This window comes from Rhinolophus hipposideros, assembly GCF_964194185.1.
Source record: "Rhinolophus hipposideros genome assembly, chromosome: 1".
Classification (NCBI taxonomy): domain Eukaryota; kingdom Metazoa; phylum Chordata; class Mammalia; order Chiroptera; family Rhinolophidae; genus Rhinolophus; species Rhinolophus hipposideros.
In genome coordinates, this window is record NC_138047.1 from 50,204,020 (window position 1) to 50,218,402 (window position 14,383).

Genomic DNA, 14,383 nt, shown 5'->3' on the forward strand with positions numbered 1-14,383 from the left:
TCAGAGTCTGGCACAATTTAAATCCAAATTTACCCAAGTAAAAAGTCTCGTAATTATGTTCTTTAAAGACCTAATTGTTTTAGGGCAGTGTTAGGTTCACGGCAAAATTGAGAGGAAGGTGTAAAGATTTCCCATATACCCCTGGTCCCCACACATACCCTCCTTCATACCCACCAGAGTGATACGTCTGTTACAACTGATGAACCTACACAGACACATCATAATCACCCAAAGTCCATATTCTACATTTGGGTTCACTCTTGCTGTTGTACATTCAACGGGTCTGGACAAATATATAATGGCATGTATCCATCATTATAGTATCATATAGAATAGTTTCACTGCCCTGAAAATCCTTTGTGTTCCACCTAGTCTTACTTACCCCACCTCCAACCCCTGATCTTTTTACTGCCTTCATAGTTTTACTTTTTCCAGAATGTCATATATTTGGAAACATATAGTATATGGCCTTTTCAGGTTGGCTTCTTTCACTTAATAACGTGTATTTACGTTACTCCCTTGTCTTCTCATGGCTTGGTAGCTCATGTCCTTTTAGCACTGATGAATAGTTGATTGTCTAGGTGTACCACAGTTATTGATCCAATCACGTACTGAGGAATACCTTGGTTGCTTCCAAATTTTGGCAATTATAAATAAAGCTACTATAAACATTCATGTGCATGTTGCCACACAGCAGCCTACCCTTCTGTTTCCTCGTATCTGCCCCTAAAGAAAGGAGAGTCTGTGAGATGGTTATCTGTTGCTTCACCTTTGTGCTTATACCTTATGTCTCCCTGTTTGGCCCCAGAAAGATGGCTGGCTAGTAAAAGACGGGCAAGACTCCCGGGGGGAGTGGGGGGGACAACTCAAGCAAGACACAGCCATGTGGGGACCATCTGGGGAACTCACAGGGTCCATAGAGGTAGGCACAGCCCCCCACTTTCCCCCAGGTAAGGAGAGCCTCTGCCTCCGTGGCTGCATTCCTTCCCACAACCTGCAGGGGAAGTGGCTCAATGATGTGCTCTCCATCTATTCATATGCATGAATGTTTTATCCCTTGGTGATATCCTGGGACTTATGGTTCAGCTGCCTGCAGGCAAGGGTGACTGGCTTAAATCAGTTTCCTATTGTAATGTATGGGATTCACAGATCTTGAGATTGACAACTTTACTTTTACTTCCACATCTAACAAAAGCTATGTGTTGGCCTGATTCAGGGCTCAGTCTTTGAGGCTGCAGTCCCTTGGCCCCACTTGCACTCTACTCACATCTACTGTCTTTCTTAACCTTGTGCCACCCTCCTTTCTTCCCATTCTTGTCATGCTGGACGTGACATGTGCAGGTTTTTGTATGGACATCAATGCTCAACTCCTTGTGTAAATACCCAGAAGTGTGATTGCTAGATCATATAGTAAGAGTATGTTTCGTTTTGTAAGAAATGGCCAAACTGCCTTCCAAAGTGACTATACCATTTTGCATCATGACCAGCGTTAAAAGATAAACTGAGGCATATTAAAAATGTTAAGAGTTTATTTGAGCAAAAATAGATTTAAAGAGGGTAATACTAAACCAGAAGGGATGAGGAGCACTCCACTAACAGGAGCCAGGGGAATGACTTATATAGAACAGAGAAAGTGCAGAAGCAAAGACAGGGAATTATTTGATGGGCTATAGCTTAAATCCTAATCCGTTGTTTGTGATTAGTTGTCCTTAGATGATTTGAGTTGGTAACCTTGAGGCATTTACAAACTTAGGTTTTGGTTTGTTTGCATAGGCTGCCATGACATTGGAGTTTCCTCAGTGTAATGGTCTCATTGTTTAACTAAACAGAAAGCAAGGTTATCTGTCCAAGTCCAAGGGTAAAATGCGGCCAGGCTTCAGGAAGAACTACAGTTGAAAACTATAATTCTGTAAGACAACCGAGATGTGTGTTTTCCCATTTCTGCTTTTCCTTTTGTTATTTCTCCCTTCTTTACTGGAACATCAGTCTTATCTGCTACTCAGTTCACATTATGGTAAAAACGCGATTAACTTCAAATATTCACGTTAGTTGTAGCTTCAGCCACACAGAGAAAATGATCCCTGGATTGCTTCCATTTCTAAATTCTGAGAGGAATGACTTGGGACTTATTCCTACTTATGTCTACTTCCTACTTATTCCTACTTATGTCTACTTACTCTCATCAATTGTGGCCAGGAGATACTATAACATTAGATAGATGTGTCTATGGTTGCTGTGTATCTGAGGGACAGTTAAGGGCAGTGGTGTGCTGGAGTTGGCTCATAATACTTACAAGAGCCAATTGTTAGATATTCAGACATTTTGCAAACTGGTTGTTAAATACAGGGGTTATTAAAAGTTAGATTATATAAAATTATAGTTAAATAAATTATATTAAAAACAAAAGTAATAAATGTCAAAACTTACCTCTTCCTAGTTTTTTCAACTATAATTTAATATTATCTATGTTCTTGACATTATACACATTTATATCTATTGTTTATTATCTAACTGTGTATTATTGTATTATTGCATTGTATTATTGCACACTTCTCAGCTCTGCTTAGTAATGTGATGCCACATCGGTAGCTTAAAATAGGTAATGGAGGGAGTATTTACACCACAAAAATTGGCAAAATACAATAAAGAAGGTATTTTCTTCTAGTGAGTAAAGGAGTCAAATACCTTTTACCCTACCGTCTACTACTAATACTCCTACTGTACTAGAAGATAAATTCCTTCAAACTAACTATAACACAATTGATTCCAATACAATTGTTACTTCTATAATTTCTGACATGCTAATCAAGTTATGAGAAAATTGAGTGTATACCCTGGTTACCATGATTAGAATTTAATTGCTCTGAGACTTCAAAGACACCGCATAAAAGTGTATTAGTACTTTGAGGAATTTGTTCTTCAAATGATTGACTTGTAACATTTTTCTAATCTTACCATCACTGGCAGTAATGGATAGTATTTAAGTGCACAGACCCTGGAATGAGAAAAGGCAGGTTCAAACTCTAGTTCTGCAATATACTAGCCATGAGTTTCTATCTAGCAATCCGTACAGTGAGGGTTAAATGAGAGTGCACATAAAGCACTTTTCACAGTGCTTGGCATTTAATAATTACTCAGTAAATATTGAATAGTTATCTTAGGACCTTATTGTCCAAGTATCTGTTTTTTCATCTCTAGTTTTCCTATCTCTCCCAGTACACACATACATATATGAAATCCTTACCCATCTATTACTCATCGCCTCAGCATAATAGTCCTGTACTAAATTTAGATTTTGAAGTCAGAATCTCAAACATTTGCAAAACAAACAAACATTTTGATTGATTTTTTTCTGTTTGCATCAACAAATTATTTGTTGAACAACTATTACCACATTTTGCTGAGTATAATATGCTCTGGGGTATAATGCGCACCCATGTTTTTGGCCCAAACTTTCAGTGAAAAAATATTTCATTTTAATTTTTTAATTCAAAATTTTTTTTGTTTACATTTTGGTACTTGCTTTTTTATTCTAAAGGAATTTTAGCATTTATTTTTTAACATTATGGTACAAGAAATTTTATGTAACAAATAATTACAAAACACAAGAACAGATAGGTACAGGGTACAAGAAATTTTATGTAGTGGTAACAAATTTACGATAGTTATACTTCATAGAAGGTCAAGAACTCTTCATTGTTGCAAGTTCGTGGTAAATTCAACAAAACTGATTATCGTATTATTTTGCATACAGGGTATTATTTTGCATATAGATATTGTTATTGATTTCTACAGTTACACTTTTAACTCATAAGCATAAATAAAAGAATTAAAAACATTTATATAGATATGGAATTAGTACTACCCACGTATAATGTACATCCCTATTTTTCACTCACAAATTTGGGCAAAAAGTTGCATTATACACGGCAAAATATGGCACTTAAGGTATACAATGCAACATATGTATACATTGTAAAATGATTACCACAAGCAAGTTAATATACACATCCAAACCTCACATAGTTACCATTTTTTTATGTGATGAGAACACTTAAGACTTACTCTTTTAGCAAATTTCAAGTATATAACACAGTAATATAACTATAGTCACCAGGCTATAAATTAGATTCCCAGCATTGGGAATCTACATTATTCATTGTGTAACTGAATGTTTGTGCCTCTCCTGCTAATATTGTTTTAGGTTATTATGCTAGACCACTTGGTATGTTATTTTACAAAAAGACCTCATCCTTACCAGGCATGGGTGAAAATGGGAAAGGATAGAGTGTCAGGAACAGCAAAGCAGTTCCAACCACATTAGCTTACAGTGGTACTCGGGCAGGCAATAAATGGAAGAGAGGCTGGAATGTGAAGGCAAGTGTTAGTATAAGCAGACCCAAGGGAAAAGCCTGGTGACTGAAAATCTGCCTTCATAAGTGGAGGGCAGGGAAAGGCTGAAGAAACAGGCAGGCCACTCCAGTCTGACAATTCACAGTTTATTAAGGGAAACTTACATATAAGGCAAGTCTTTGGCGGTTGTAAGATAAAGTGGATATCCTCCCTACCACTTTACAGGTGACAAAGAATTATATTGGTCAAAAAAAGGGGAAATGTCATGGGTACTAGTAGTACATGAATGTTATCAGGTATGGGAAATTACATGCTTGATGAGGTCAGGAAAAGCTAGGAACCAGAACGTAGCCAGAGGCAGGGGCAGGGTGCTGATCTAAGTCAGAATGAACATCGATTTTGATTAGACAGTCTCTAAAGAGGGTTTGCAGGATGTAGCCTCTGTTCTGGCCGCATCCAGCTCACTGGACAGACAGCAGTCATGTCATACAACAGACTCTCCTCCACAGCAAGCTAGGCTTCACGCATGTGGAGGTTCAGATAGGTATCTCAATAAAATACACACAGCCCTATCTTGTGTTCTCCTCTCACCTACACACACTTGGTAGGGTAATTCTCTTAATTCTAAATCAGTCTCCTCAGAATTGGCAGAAACAAAGCCCCAAGTGGAGAAGACCAAGAGACAAAGACTATGGAAGTGTCAGTTTCTCTACTGGTTGGACCAATTATTTTAAACACAATTGCATTATGCACTAATGAGTTTTATTTTGAAATTAGACTAACATTCTTCACGTGCAATTTTAAAAATAAAATATTTCAAAATCACTGAAGACAGTAATGTAACCCTCATGTACTCACTACTGTTATTACTTTGCCATGTGTTTCAGGTCTTTTTGGTCTTTAAATAAACAAAGCATGTCTGATGAAAGTTGAAGTCCTCTTAGTATTCCTTCTCGGTTTCATTCCTTCCTCCCTTCCCAGAAGGAAACACTGTTTTGCACACTGGTCTATAACTTTGTATTTTTTATACATGATTTCTGTATGTATAAAAGAATACATTTTTTTATGTTTTTAACATTTAAATAATAGCATCATACAATACATAGCAATCTGGAAATCTGAAAGCTCTTTTTTTACTTAATGTTTTCTAAATCTAACCATGTTCATACAAGTAGTTCTAGTTCATTTTTAATGCTGTATTGCATAACTGTATATGAATATAACACAAATTATCTATGCAATTAATGTTGTATTTCAGGCCTGAGTCTGAATGTGTCACACTTTATTGATTTATGTATCTCTTTGTCTAACTAAGTACAGCTCTGTCTTGTTTACTATAGCTTTATAATAAATCTTGAAATCAGGTAGTGCTAGTCCTCCAAAATAGTTTTGGTTTTCAAAATTGTTTTGGTTATCTTAGGTCGTTTTCATTTCCCCACAAACTTAAATTCACCTTGTCAGTTTCTATAAGGAAGGCCACTGTGATGTCAATTGGAATTGCTTTGAATCTATATGTCAGTTTAGGGAGAACTGACATCAATATTGAGTTCTCAATGCATGATGAGTATCTCTCTATTTAGGTCTTCTTTGATTTCTCTCAACATGGTTTTGTAGTTTTCAGCATATTTAAGTATTTTTTTATGCTGTTGTGTTTTAAAATTTCATTTCAAACTGTTTGTTGCTATATTTAGAAGTACAATTGATTTTTACATATGACATTGTGTGTTAGATATCTATTGCTGTGTAACAACACCCCCCTAAATTTAATGGCTTAAAAATAACTTTAGTATTTATGATCTCTCTCAGTTTCTGTGAGTCAAAAATTTCAGAACCACTCAGCTAGGCAGTTCTGGCTCATGAATTGCAGTCAGATGTTGATTAGGACTGTAATCATAAGAAGACTGATCACTGAACTTGTGTGGATTGGATTTATGCTTTATAGGTACAGATCTGTGGAAAGCCCAAGTTGTTTCTGAACTTTAACATACAAGACTCTTCAAATTTTGTTTTCCCTGTGGATCTTCCTGGGCATTGGTTTTAGTCTTTGAGTAGGTCATGATTAGACTTTACCTTAGGCCAAGGTCCTTATTCTTATGGTGTGGCCTTTCTGTTGTATCAGATAGAGATCAGGGGCTTGATGAGGTACTGATGAGGTCTCTCCTTAGAAGAGCTAAATCTCCAAGTTTTCTACCACTGCTCTTTGCCTAGCTTTGTTTGTGCTCTAGTATCTCTGTTCTGGTATCAACCTAACAGTGGCTTAAATCTGGTAATACTTTTGTGGTTCTTCCCTGCACATGGTTACCTCTGAACACTTTTTATTTTTTATTTTATTTATTTATTATTTATTTAGTGAAAGGAATAAAATTATATTAATAATTCAAAACTCATTATTGCTACTTAAATTCTGTTAATCTTAATTATGAATTTATACCATCAATTTAAAAAGAACTTCACCCTTCAGAAGTTGCATTATATTTTTAAAATAATGTTGTGATGATCCCTGAAGTCTGAAGAGCATTGGCTGTACATTTTCAGTTTATCCCTCTTTACTCAAGAAATCATCTGCATCCATAACTAAGCCAACTAAGCCAATCTATCTAGAGTCATTTAGTACTACATTTTCTGGTTAATTTTACCAACAATTAATTAGTAGAACAATCTATCTTTCCTGAACTACAGAAATAACAACAGTAGCTCCAGCTTATTGAATACTTAACTGCCTTTTTCTAACCCTTTTGTAGCAAATCTTTGAAACTAATTCCTAAATTCTCCTTTATAAAGACACTAAAGATTAGAGGTTAATTTCTCTAAGTCTTTATGCATGTGAGTGGTAGAGCCAGAATTTGTATTGGCTCATTGTGACTGCAAAGCCTGTGCTCTTTACCACTACACAATCGTTTACTTGAATAAACCAACAAATCTGGAGTTCAATTCATTATAACCTTGAAAACTTTTCTTTTTTATTAACATAATGAAAGAAAATCATATTTTTAAGAAGTTGTGCAGTATTTTTACGTAACTTTTGATATCAAAGATTTAAATATAGAATATTTACATTAAAGCTTATATTCAATTACTTCTTAGTACTGATAGGATAAATATGGAATAGGGGAAACGTCGTCTTAATATCACCTCTATTTTCTTGGCTGGTTTCTCTTGCTCTGCCTTACTTTAAAATTATTAAAGAAAATGTCAAATATAGAAAAAAAAAAGGTAGAGAGTATGTCTATTCACATATGCATAACCCAGTTTCAAATCATGGGCAAGACATTTCATCTATACTCCCCACCCATATCCTACTGCCCTCTACCAGTATATATTGAAGTAAATCCCAGATTCAGTATCATTTCATCTGTAAATATTTTAGTATCATGAAATTACAAACATTCTTTTTTAAACATAACTTATTACAACCAAAAAATTAACAATTCTTTCAAAATCATCAGACTTTCATTCATTGTTCAAAGCTTGCTGGTGTGTGTATTCATGTATTCAAATTGGTATCCGAATAAGGGCCATAGTATTAGTTTTGTAGGGCTGCTATAACAAAGTACCAGACACCGGTGGCTTAAAATAGTTTATTGTCTCATAGTTCTAAACGATAGAAGTCTGAAATCAAGGTGTTGACAGTGCCGTATTTCTTCTGAAACCTATAGGGAAGAATCCTTCTCTTTGCTTGTCTAGCTTCTGGCTTTTGCTGGACCACTCCGAACTCCTTGAAGAGAGAAACCAGATACTACACTATATGTATTTTTTTAACCCCCGAGCCTATAATAAATTTGGGACTGAATAGGAATTTAATAAATACTAATTGACTGAACGAAAGAGTAGAATATTATACAACACTTTTATTGATTCAGCTTCTTCTTACCTAACCATTGAATATCAACCTGAATTGAACCATGGGCAGATATGCCACTTAGGACCTCTTTTTATATAAAAACCATCTTGCCCACCACCCTTGCCCTTTCTCCCCTTCATCTAAGCCAAGTCTTTTAGTTCTCAACTAGGCTTTATTTTCTGTTTTTCTTGACTCTTCTCTATCCTGTCTCCTCTCCCCAGTCTGAATGACATGCTCCTAAGGGCTCCAATAATATCCTGGGCTTACTCTATATGAGGCAGTGTGGATTATCAAGTGGGTGGGGGCTGGAGCCAAATTCCCTGGGTTTGAGCCATGTTACTACTACTCCTGACCTTCTGCACTTAATTTCATTATCACTTCACTTTCCCTTTATGTAAAATAAAGCCAGTAATATAACTTAATTGGTTTTCTGGAAGATGAAATCAGATTGTGTAGGTCAAGTGCTCAAAGCAGTATCTGGCCCACAGTAAATAACACAATTTTTAGCTGTTATTCTTACGCAGTAATTCCTGTTACTTTGTCTCTTCCTTATATTATACTAAAAATTCCTTAAAGGCAGAAGTATTGCCTGTTCACCCTTGAATCCTAAGCATCTGATACATAGCTGGGTTTTATATTTACTGAATTTTCTTATTCGTGTTCTTCCACTGCTTCCGTACATCTTTCCACTGCCTTCAGTTTGGTCTCAATTTGTTACAATGACCATCAAGGACCAAGACACTAGACTTTCTCTGAACATGTCATTTGTTTTCATATAGCAATGTTACCTTTTTTCCCTTCAAATTATATTTCCTTTATAAAGCCAGTTATGAAGTAGTGAAACACAATTATTTTCATTCCTTTGGACAATAAACTTAAACCTTCCTTGCAGATTTTACCATTAATATGTAGTTAAGTAATTTTTGGTCACTTCAGGAGTTTCAATTTCTCAATAGTCTCTTTAAATCAACTGTGTACCCCAGAGCCTCCATAAATGTTTAAATCAAATCTGTTATGTGAATTACAAAGCCATTTTAAAATAAATATAATGCATTTTCCCAACTAAAAACAAAACTAGTAGGTTTTTGTGACAAGTGAGACGGTTGCCTCCTGAGCTGCATCTGGGTCGGCCGGGGACACCAACTAAGAAAGCACATTTAGTACCCGGAGGCGGCGAAGTGGGGGCTGCCAAGGGACCGGGCCAGACTTGTCCTCATTAAATCTTCGATTCCCAGAACTGAATCAGGAGTCCCGCGGAGCGACAGAAAACATCTTTGCCCTGAGGCTGGAACGTCCGCCAGTAGGTGTTTCAGGTGAGGAAAGCGAGCTACCTCAGCGCAGTAAACGCAGCCGATTACCCGTAAAGAACTCACACTGCCTAATCCCTGGAGAGACTTATTCCAGGGACTTCCGGGCTGCAGGGGGCGGGGCGACGTCCTGACGTTGTGTCACGTTCCCCGGCTTGTTCCGCTTCCCCGCCCCTCTCCGCACTGTGACGTTCCCAGGGAGGAACGAAGCGTAAACAGCGCAGGGCATTTCGGGAGCGGGAGTGTTTCACGCAGGAAGCAGGCTCCATTTTAGCGCCGCTGGCCGTTGCCATCTGTTTCCCTACCCTCCCGTTTGCCCCCTCCCGTCCCCAAGTCTCAACGGGTAGGCTGGGCCTAGGCCTCCGGAGGCTGGAGTGCAAGGAGGGAAAGGAGAAAGGGAAGAAGCGGGGGGAAAAAGGGTGAGTCGCGAAAGGTGAGTGGTGGAGGCCAAGGTGCGAAGCGCGCAGCCCGGCGTACGGACTGACGGACGTGCCTGTGCCAGTGCTGCCGCGGCTGGGGCCCCCGCGCGAGTCGCGTCGGAGCGGCGACGGCGGCGGCGGCGGCGGCAGCGGCGGAAACAGGAGAGGAGCAATGGCGGCCGACAGCCGGGAGGAGAAAGGTTAGTGCGAGGAAAGGTGACGGGCGGAGGCGGGGCTCGGCGGTGGGTCGCTGGAACCGCGGTTCTGGGTTGCGGGATGCGGGGTGGGAGGTTAGCTTCCCGACGCGGAGCCGGACCCCCACCGCGAGGCACTTGAACTCATTGGAGGGGACCAGGCCTGCTCTGTCGTTGGGTCTCCATTTGGCTTAACCCTTCATCCAGCCTATGGCTTTTCTTTGATCCTCATTCTCCTCTTCACTTTCCGTGTAGCTGTCCTGGGCGCGGCTGAGCGAAGGCCTGTTCTGAGTTGCAGGCCCTTAGGTTTCTGTCCTGGCAGGATTCTGCGTCTGTGATGCGTATTTTCAGCACCTCCTTTTCTGTTAGGCTACGTTTCAAAATCCCTTAATGCCACGATCAAAGCTGGTAGTCTAGTAAGTGAGCATATTCAAGAAGTCGTATAGGTGGATTGTTGGTCTCGAGAAATCCCTCCAAATAACGTGAGGCTGTTTTTGTTAACATGGGCAAAGTGGAAAGAATTGCCGGTTTGGTTCCTCGAATACTTATTTTGGAAGACATGAGGTTTGAAAAAGATAATTAGATGAGTTAGGCCTGGCAAAAAAAAAAAAAAATCCTGGCCACTATTTTGATGAAAACACATTGTGTGTAGCTCCCAGAGAGTATAACCGGGAACAAATGGGTGTAATTTATAGAGAGCTGGAGGGATAAAATTACGGAGAAATATAGGAAGAACTGATGTATCAGAATGGAACCTCATGTCTTTTAAAACACCGACCTCTCAGGATCTAGAGATGTGACTGTAGGTCCTGGATCAGTACATGTCTGGACAATGGTCTAGGGTAGATGCTTTCTTAGGTTCTTTTCCAGTCCTAAAATTAGCATGATAGTTTTGGAAAGCTTGTATTTGATAAAGAAAAAATGTTGCACACCTTACTGCTCTGTATTTCACAGACTTACCCTCCCCTGTGCCTAATTAATTTGGGGTAGGGATTTGTTAAATGGGCTCTAGAATCTAGTTGCACTAGGCCTGTGCTTTTTTCCTTAAGTTTTCACCTTAAGTGTCTTTATACTTCAAATTGTTCTAGGATACGGACAAATTTGGGAAAGGGAGTGGGTGGGAATGTTTTTAAGATACTGCTCCTATCTTAAAGCAGCTCAATGATTAGGTTATAGTAGTTTAATTTTTTAAAATGAATTCTAAAAAAATCTGCATCCCCATTTATTTGAGAAATCGGAATGTGAACATAGGATTGCATGGTGTTAGTGAATAAAGGAAACTGCTTTTAATTAGTAAAGTCAGTTATTAAACTAGATAATTTTAATCAATAGTAATTAGTCAACGTTTGATTAAGAGTGTACTCTGAGCTTTGTGTATAGGAGTGGATGGACAGTGGTTGTGGTAGGTGAAAAACCAAATACAATGAGTAAAACTCAGTACTCTGAAAAATTCATTGTTAAGATGAACATAGTTATAAATCAGTAATAGACACAGTAATGTACATTGAGGAAGGAAAGTGAGTGATGTTTTGAATATTGTGTTAGAAACAGATTTATTGATGATAATGCAGTTCAAATACATAAATTTTATAACTATAATTGGGGAGTAGTAATGCCACCTATTAACAATACTGAGTATAAATTGTCAAGTTTTTGAAAGGCCTCACATTTGTGTAGTTTTTAAAAAACTTGATTTCTATAATTGAACTTACATATTTTAAAACTTCTGATATAAGTGCTTATCTTTATAGTTTATATCAAAGATTATCTAGATTACTGGGAAGCTAGCAAATACAGTCCTACTGGAATTGCTTATTTAATTTTATAATGGGAAGATTTCTAGAATAACTCATTTTGCAAATAAGGAGATAGGCCTAGGGTGTTTCACTTACTTGTTCGTTGTCACACAGCTAGAAAAATAGCCAGAATTGGAATCAATACTTGACTCTTTCCTTTTCATACTTGAACAAGAAAAAGTGGGAAGCTGAGTACTTACTGTCATCAGTTATCTTAAGAAACATTAGAAAATTGTAAAGATAACCCCTGCAAGACTCTTATACATGTCACATACCTTAGGTCCCTTTTAAATGATTTTATAAATGGAGTAAGATTTTGATAAAAAATGAGTTTAAGTTGTAGAGATTTGCTGTTAATCACCGAACAGTCAAAAGACTTTTGGTTATAAAGTCATTCGATTATTGGGCTTTGCACATTAGCTGTGTAATAAACACATTAAGTTCTATAATGGTTCTGTGATACCCATACTTAGAAACTGAAGCCTATATAACTGGACAAATTGCCAGCTTCCTCTGATTCCTGTGGTGATTATTTGTCCCAAAAGTAGATTTGAAGGACATTGGGATGTTGGTGGCGGTAACTAATGTTAAATGCCATTCTCCTCGCCCCCCCTTCAAGCTGTTGTTTCTATCTAGTTCTATCTAGTTGTGTAGGACACAGCTCCCTGGCCCATGCTCATGGTATTACGAACCTTGCATTCCCCCCCTCCCCCAAGGCAGTCGGTCTCCGGTCATTGGTCGGCCATTCAGCAGCTCGGCAGCTCTCGCTGGCTGCCAGCCTCTCACACGGGCCACCAGCTGCTCATGGCAGCACATGGTAGCCCACGCTGACCTCCAGCTGCTCACAGCAGCCCACCTCCAGAGAGAACTGTTGTTCACAATCTTAGCTGTAAAGGGTGTAGCTCAATGGCCCATGTGGGAATTGAACTGGAGACGCTCTCCATCCACCTGAGCCACTGGGCCGGCCCAAATACCATTTTTCTATATGAAGAAAGACACACCTTTTATATTACAAACACCTTGTATGAATTTTAGGCTTTTATAAAGTTCTCTCCAAAGCATAGTTATAGAAGGGTAATTACCAAAGTGTGGATAATTACCACTTTCATAAGTAACATGTTTTCTATATTACCAAACTGGAAGCTCCAAGAGGGCCAGTAGCATGTCTATCTTGTTCACCAGGTTCCTAGTGTATGGTAATTGTGTCTTATGCCTTGCAGGGTTGTAAATCGTTAGCCCAAGGAATTCATTAATAACTGACTAGTTACGAGACATTTGCTATCGATGTCCAAAGCCAAGAGTTTCGAAGTTTAAATTATATATGTACACACACATGCAGTCAAGTACATAAAAATATATACACACAGTTATATATATGCATACATGTATGTACATCTTGTGGCCCTCACTATTTATAAGTCTTTAGCATAAAATTGACTGTTGGCCCACTTTAGTTAGGTATCTCTAAAGTATAGAGTAGTGTGTATTTGATACGCTAATGTATTTGTTTTACCCATAGAAGTAGGATAAAAAATTAAAAATGCTCTTCGTAGACTTCAGTTGTATGCTTTTTGGAAGACAAGAAATTTGGATGGGATGGGAAATCCTAGTCTCTACACTTCATTTAGAGGAATGACAGTTTTGAATGACAAAAAAGTAACTGAGAAACTGTTCTAATGTAAAATGTAACAGAAGTGGAGGTTCCAGGAAATCTTGTTCAATTGTCAAACCCTACTCAAACTATTAAATGAATAAAATAAAAAGTATATGTACTCTCGTGACCTGTTTTGGAAAAGAAAATGTGTAGTATATTTAACTGCCCTGTTTTCTTTCTTTAAATAAGCTTGGTCTTAAGTCTGATACTGGCCCCTGAAATAAATAATACTTTGTATCTCCTGACCCAGAAGCTTTCTGGGGGTCAAAAAAAAAAGAGGACTGTGTCTCAGATGAAGGTTAATTTTCTACACTGAGGTTAAGATTTGTGGTCTTCCTGGGCCAGGAATTTCAAGAGTAAGGTTTAATTCTGGTATAGTGGAAAGAACACTACATTTGCATTCATAGTTGTGAGATTTTAGTCATCACTTTAATTTTGTGGCCTTCATTTTGAAATTCGTCTTATATACGTAGCCTTCTAATAGGTTAAAACTACTTTGCAAGCCAGTTAGATTTTTAAGTTCACGTTTATCTAAAACAAAAATTCCCCAAATCAAGCAACAAGATAAAATACAAGTCTTGTTTCTTCTAACATCTTAATCAGTTTTTGAACAGGCTCTAAAAATAATTCTTTTTATTTCCTTGTTTTGAGTCCTATACCCCTGAATCTGTACATTTATGTCAAAATTCAATTTGCTAATAGCTTGAGTTGATAAGTGAGATCGTGCTAGCTTGCACCAGTGATCAAAATCAAGTTCATATATACATCATATATTGTGATGCAAAATGTTCACAGATGATTGCACTTCCTTCCACAGAG

General features: G+C 38.0%; 1 protein-coding gene across 4 annotated transcripts in view; it reads left to right on the forward strand.

Annotated features, from left to right (window-relative positions):
* Window positions 1-9,688: 9,688 nt before the first annotated feature.
* Window positions 9,689-14,383, forward strand: part of YTHDC1 (YTH N6-methyladenosine RNA binding protein C1) — a 34,084-nt gene continuing 29,389 nt past the window's right edge. For all 4 annotated transcript variants that reach the window (XM_081059655.1, XM_081059656.1, XM_081059657.1 and 1 more), the window contains exon 1: window positions 9,689-10,120. In XM_081059655.1, coding sequence (XP_080915781.1) covers window positions 10,093-10,120 — 28 coding nt within the window. In that variant the 5' untranslated portion in view covers window positions 9,689-10,092. The remainder of the gene's footprint in view (window positions 10,121-14,383) is intronic.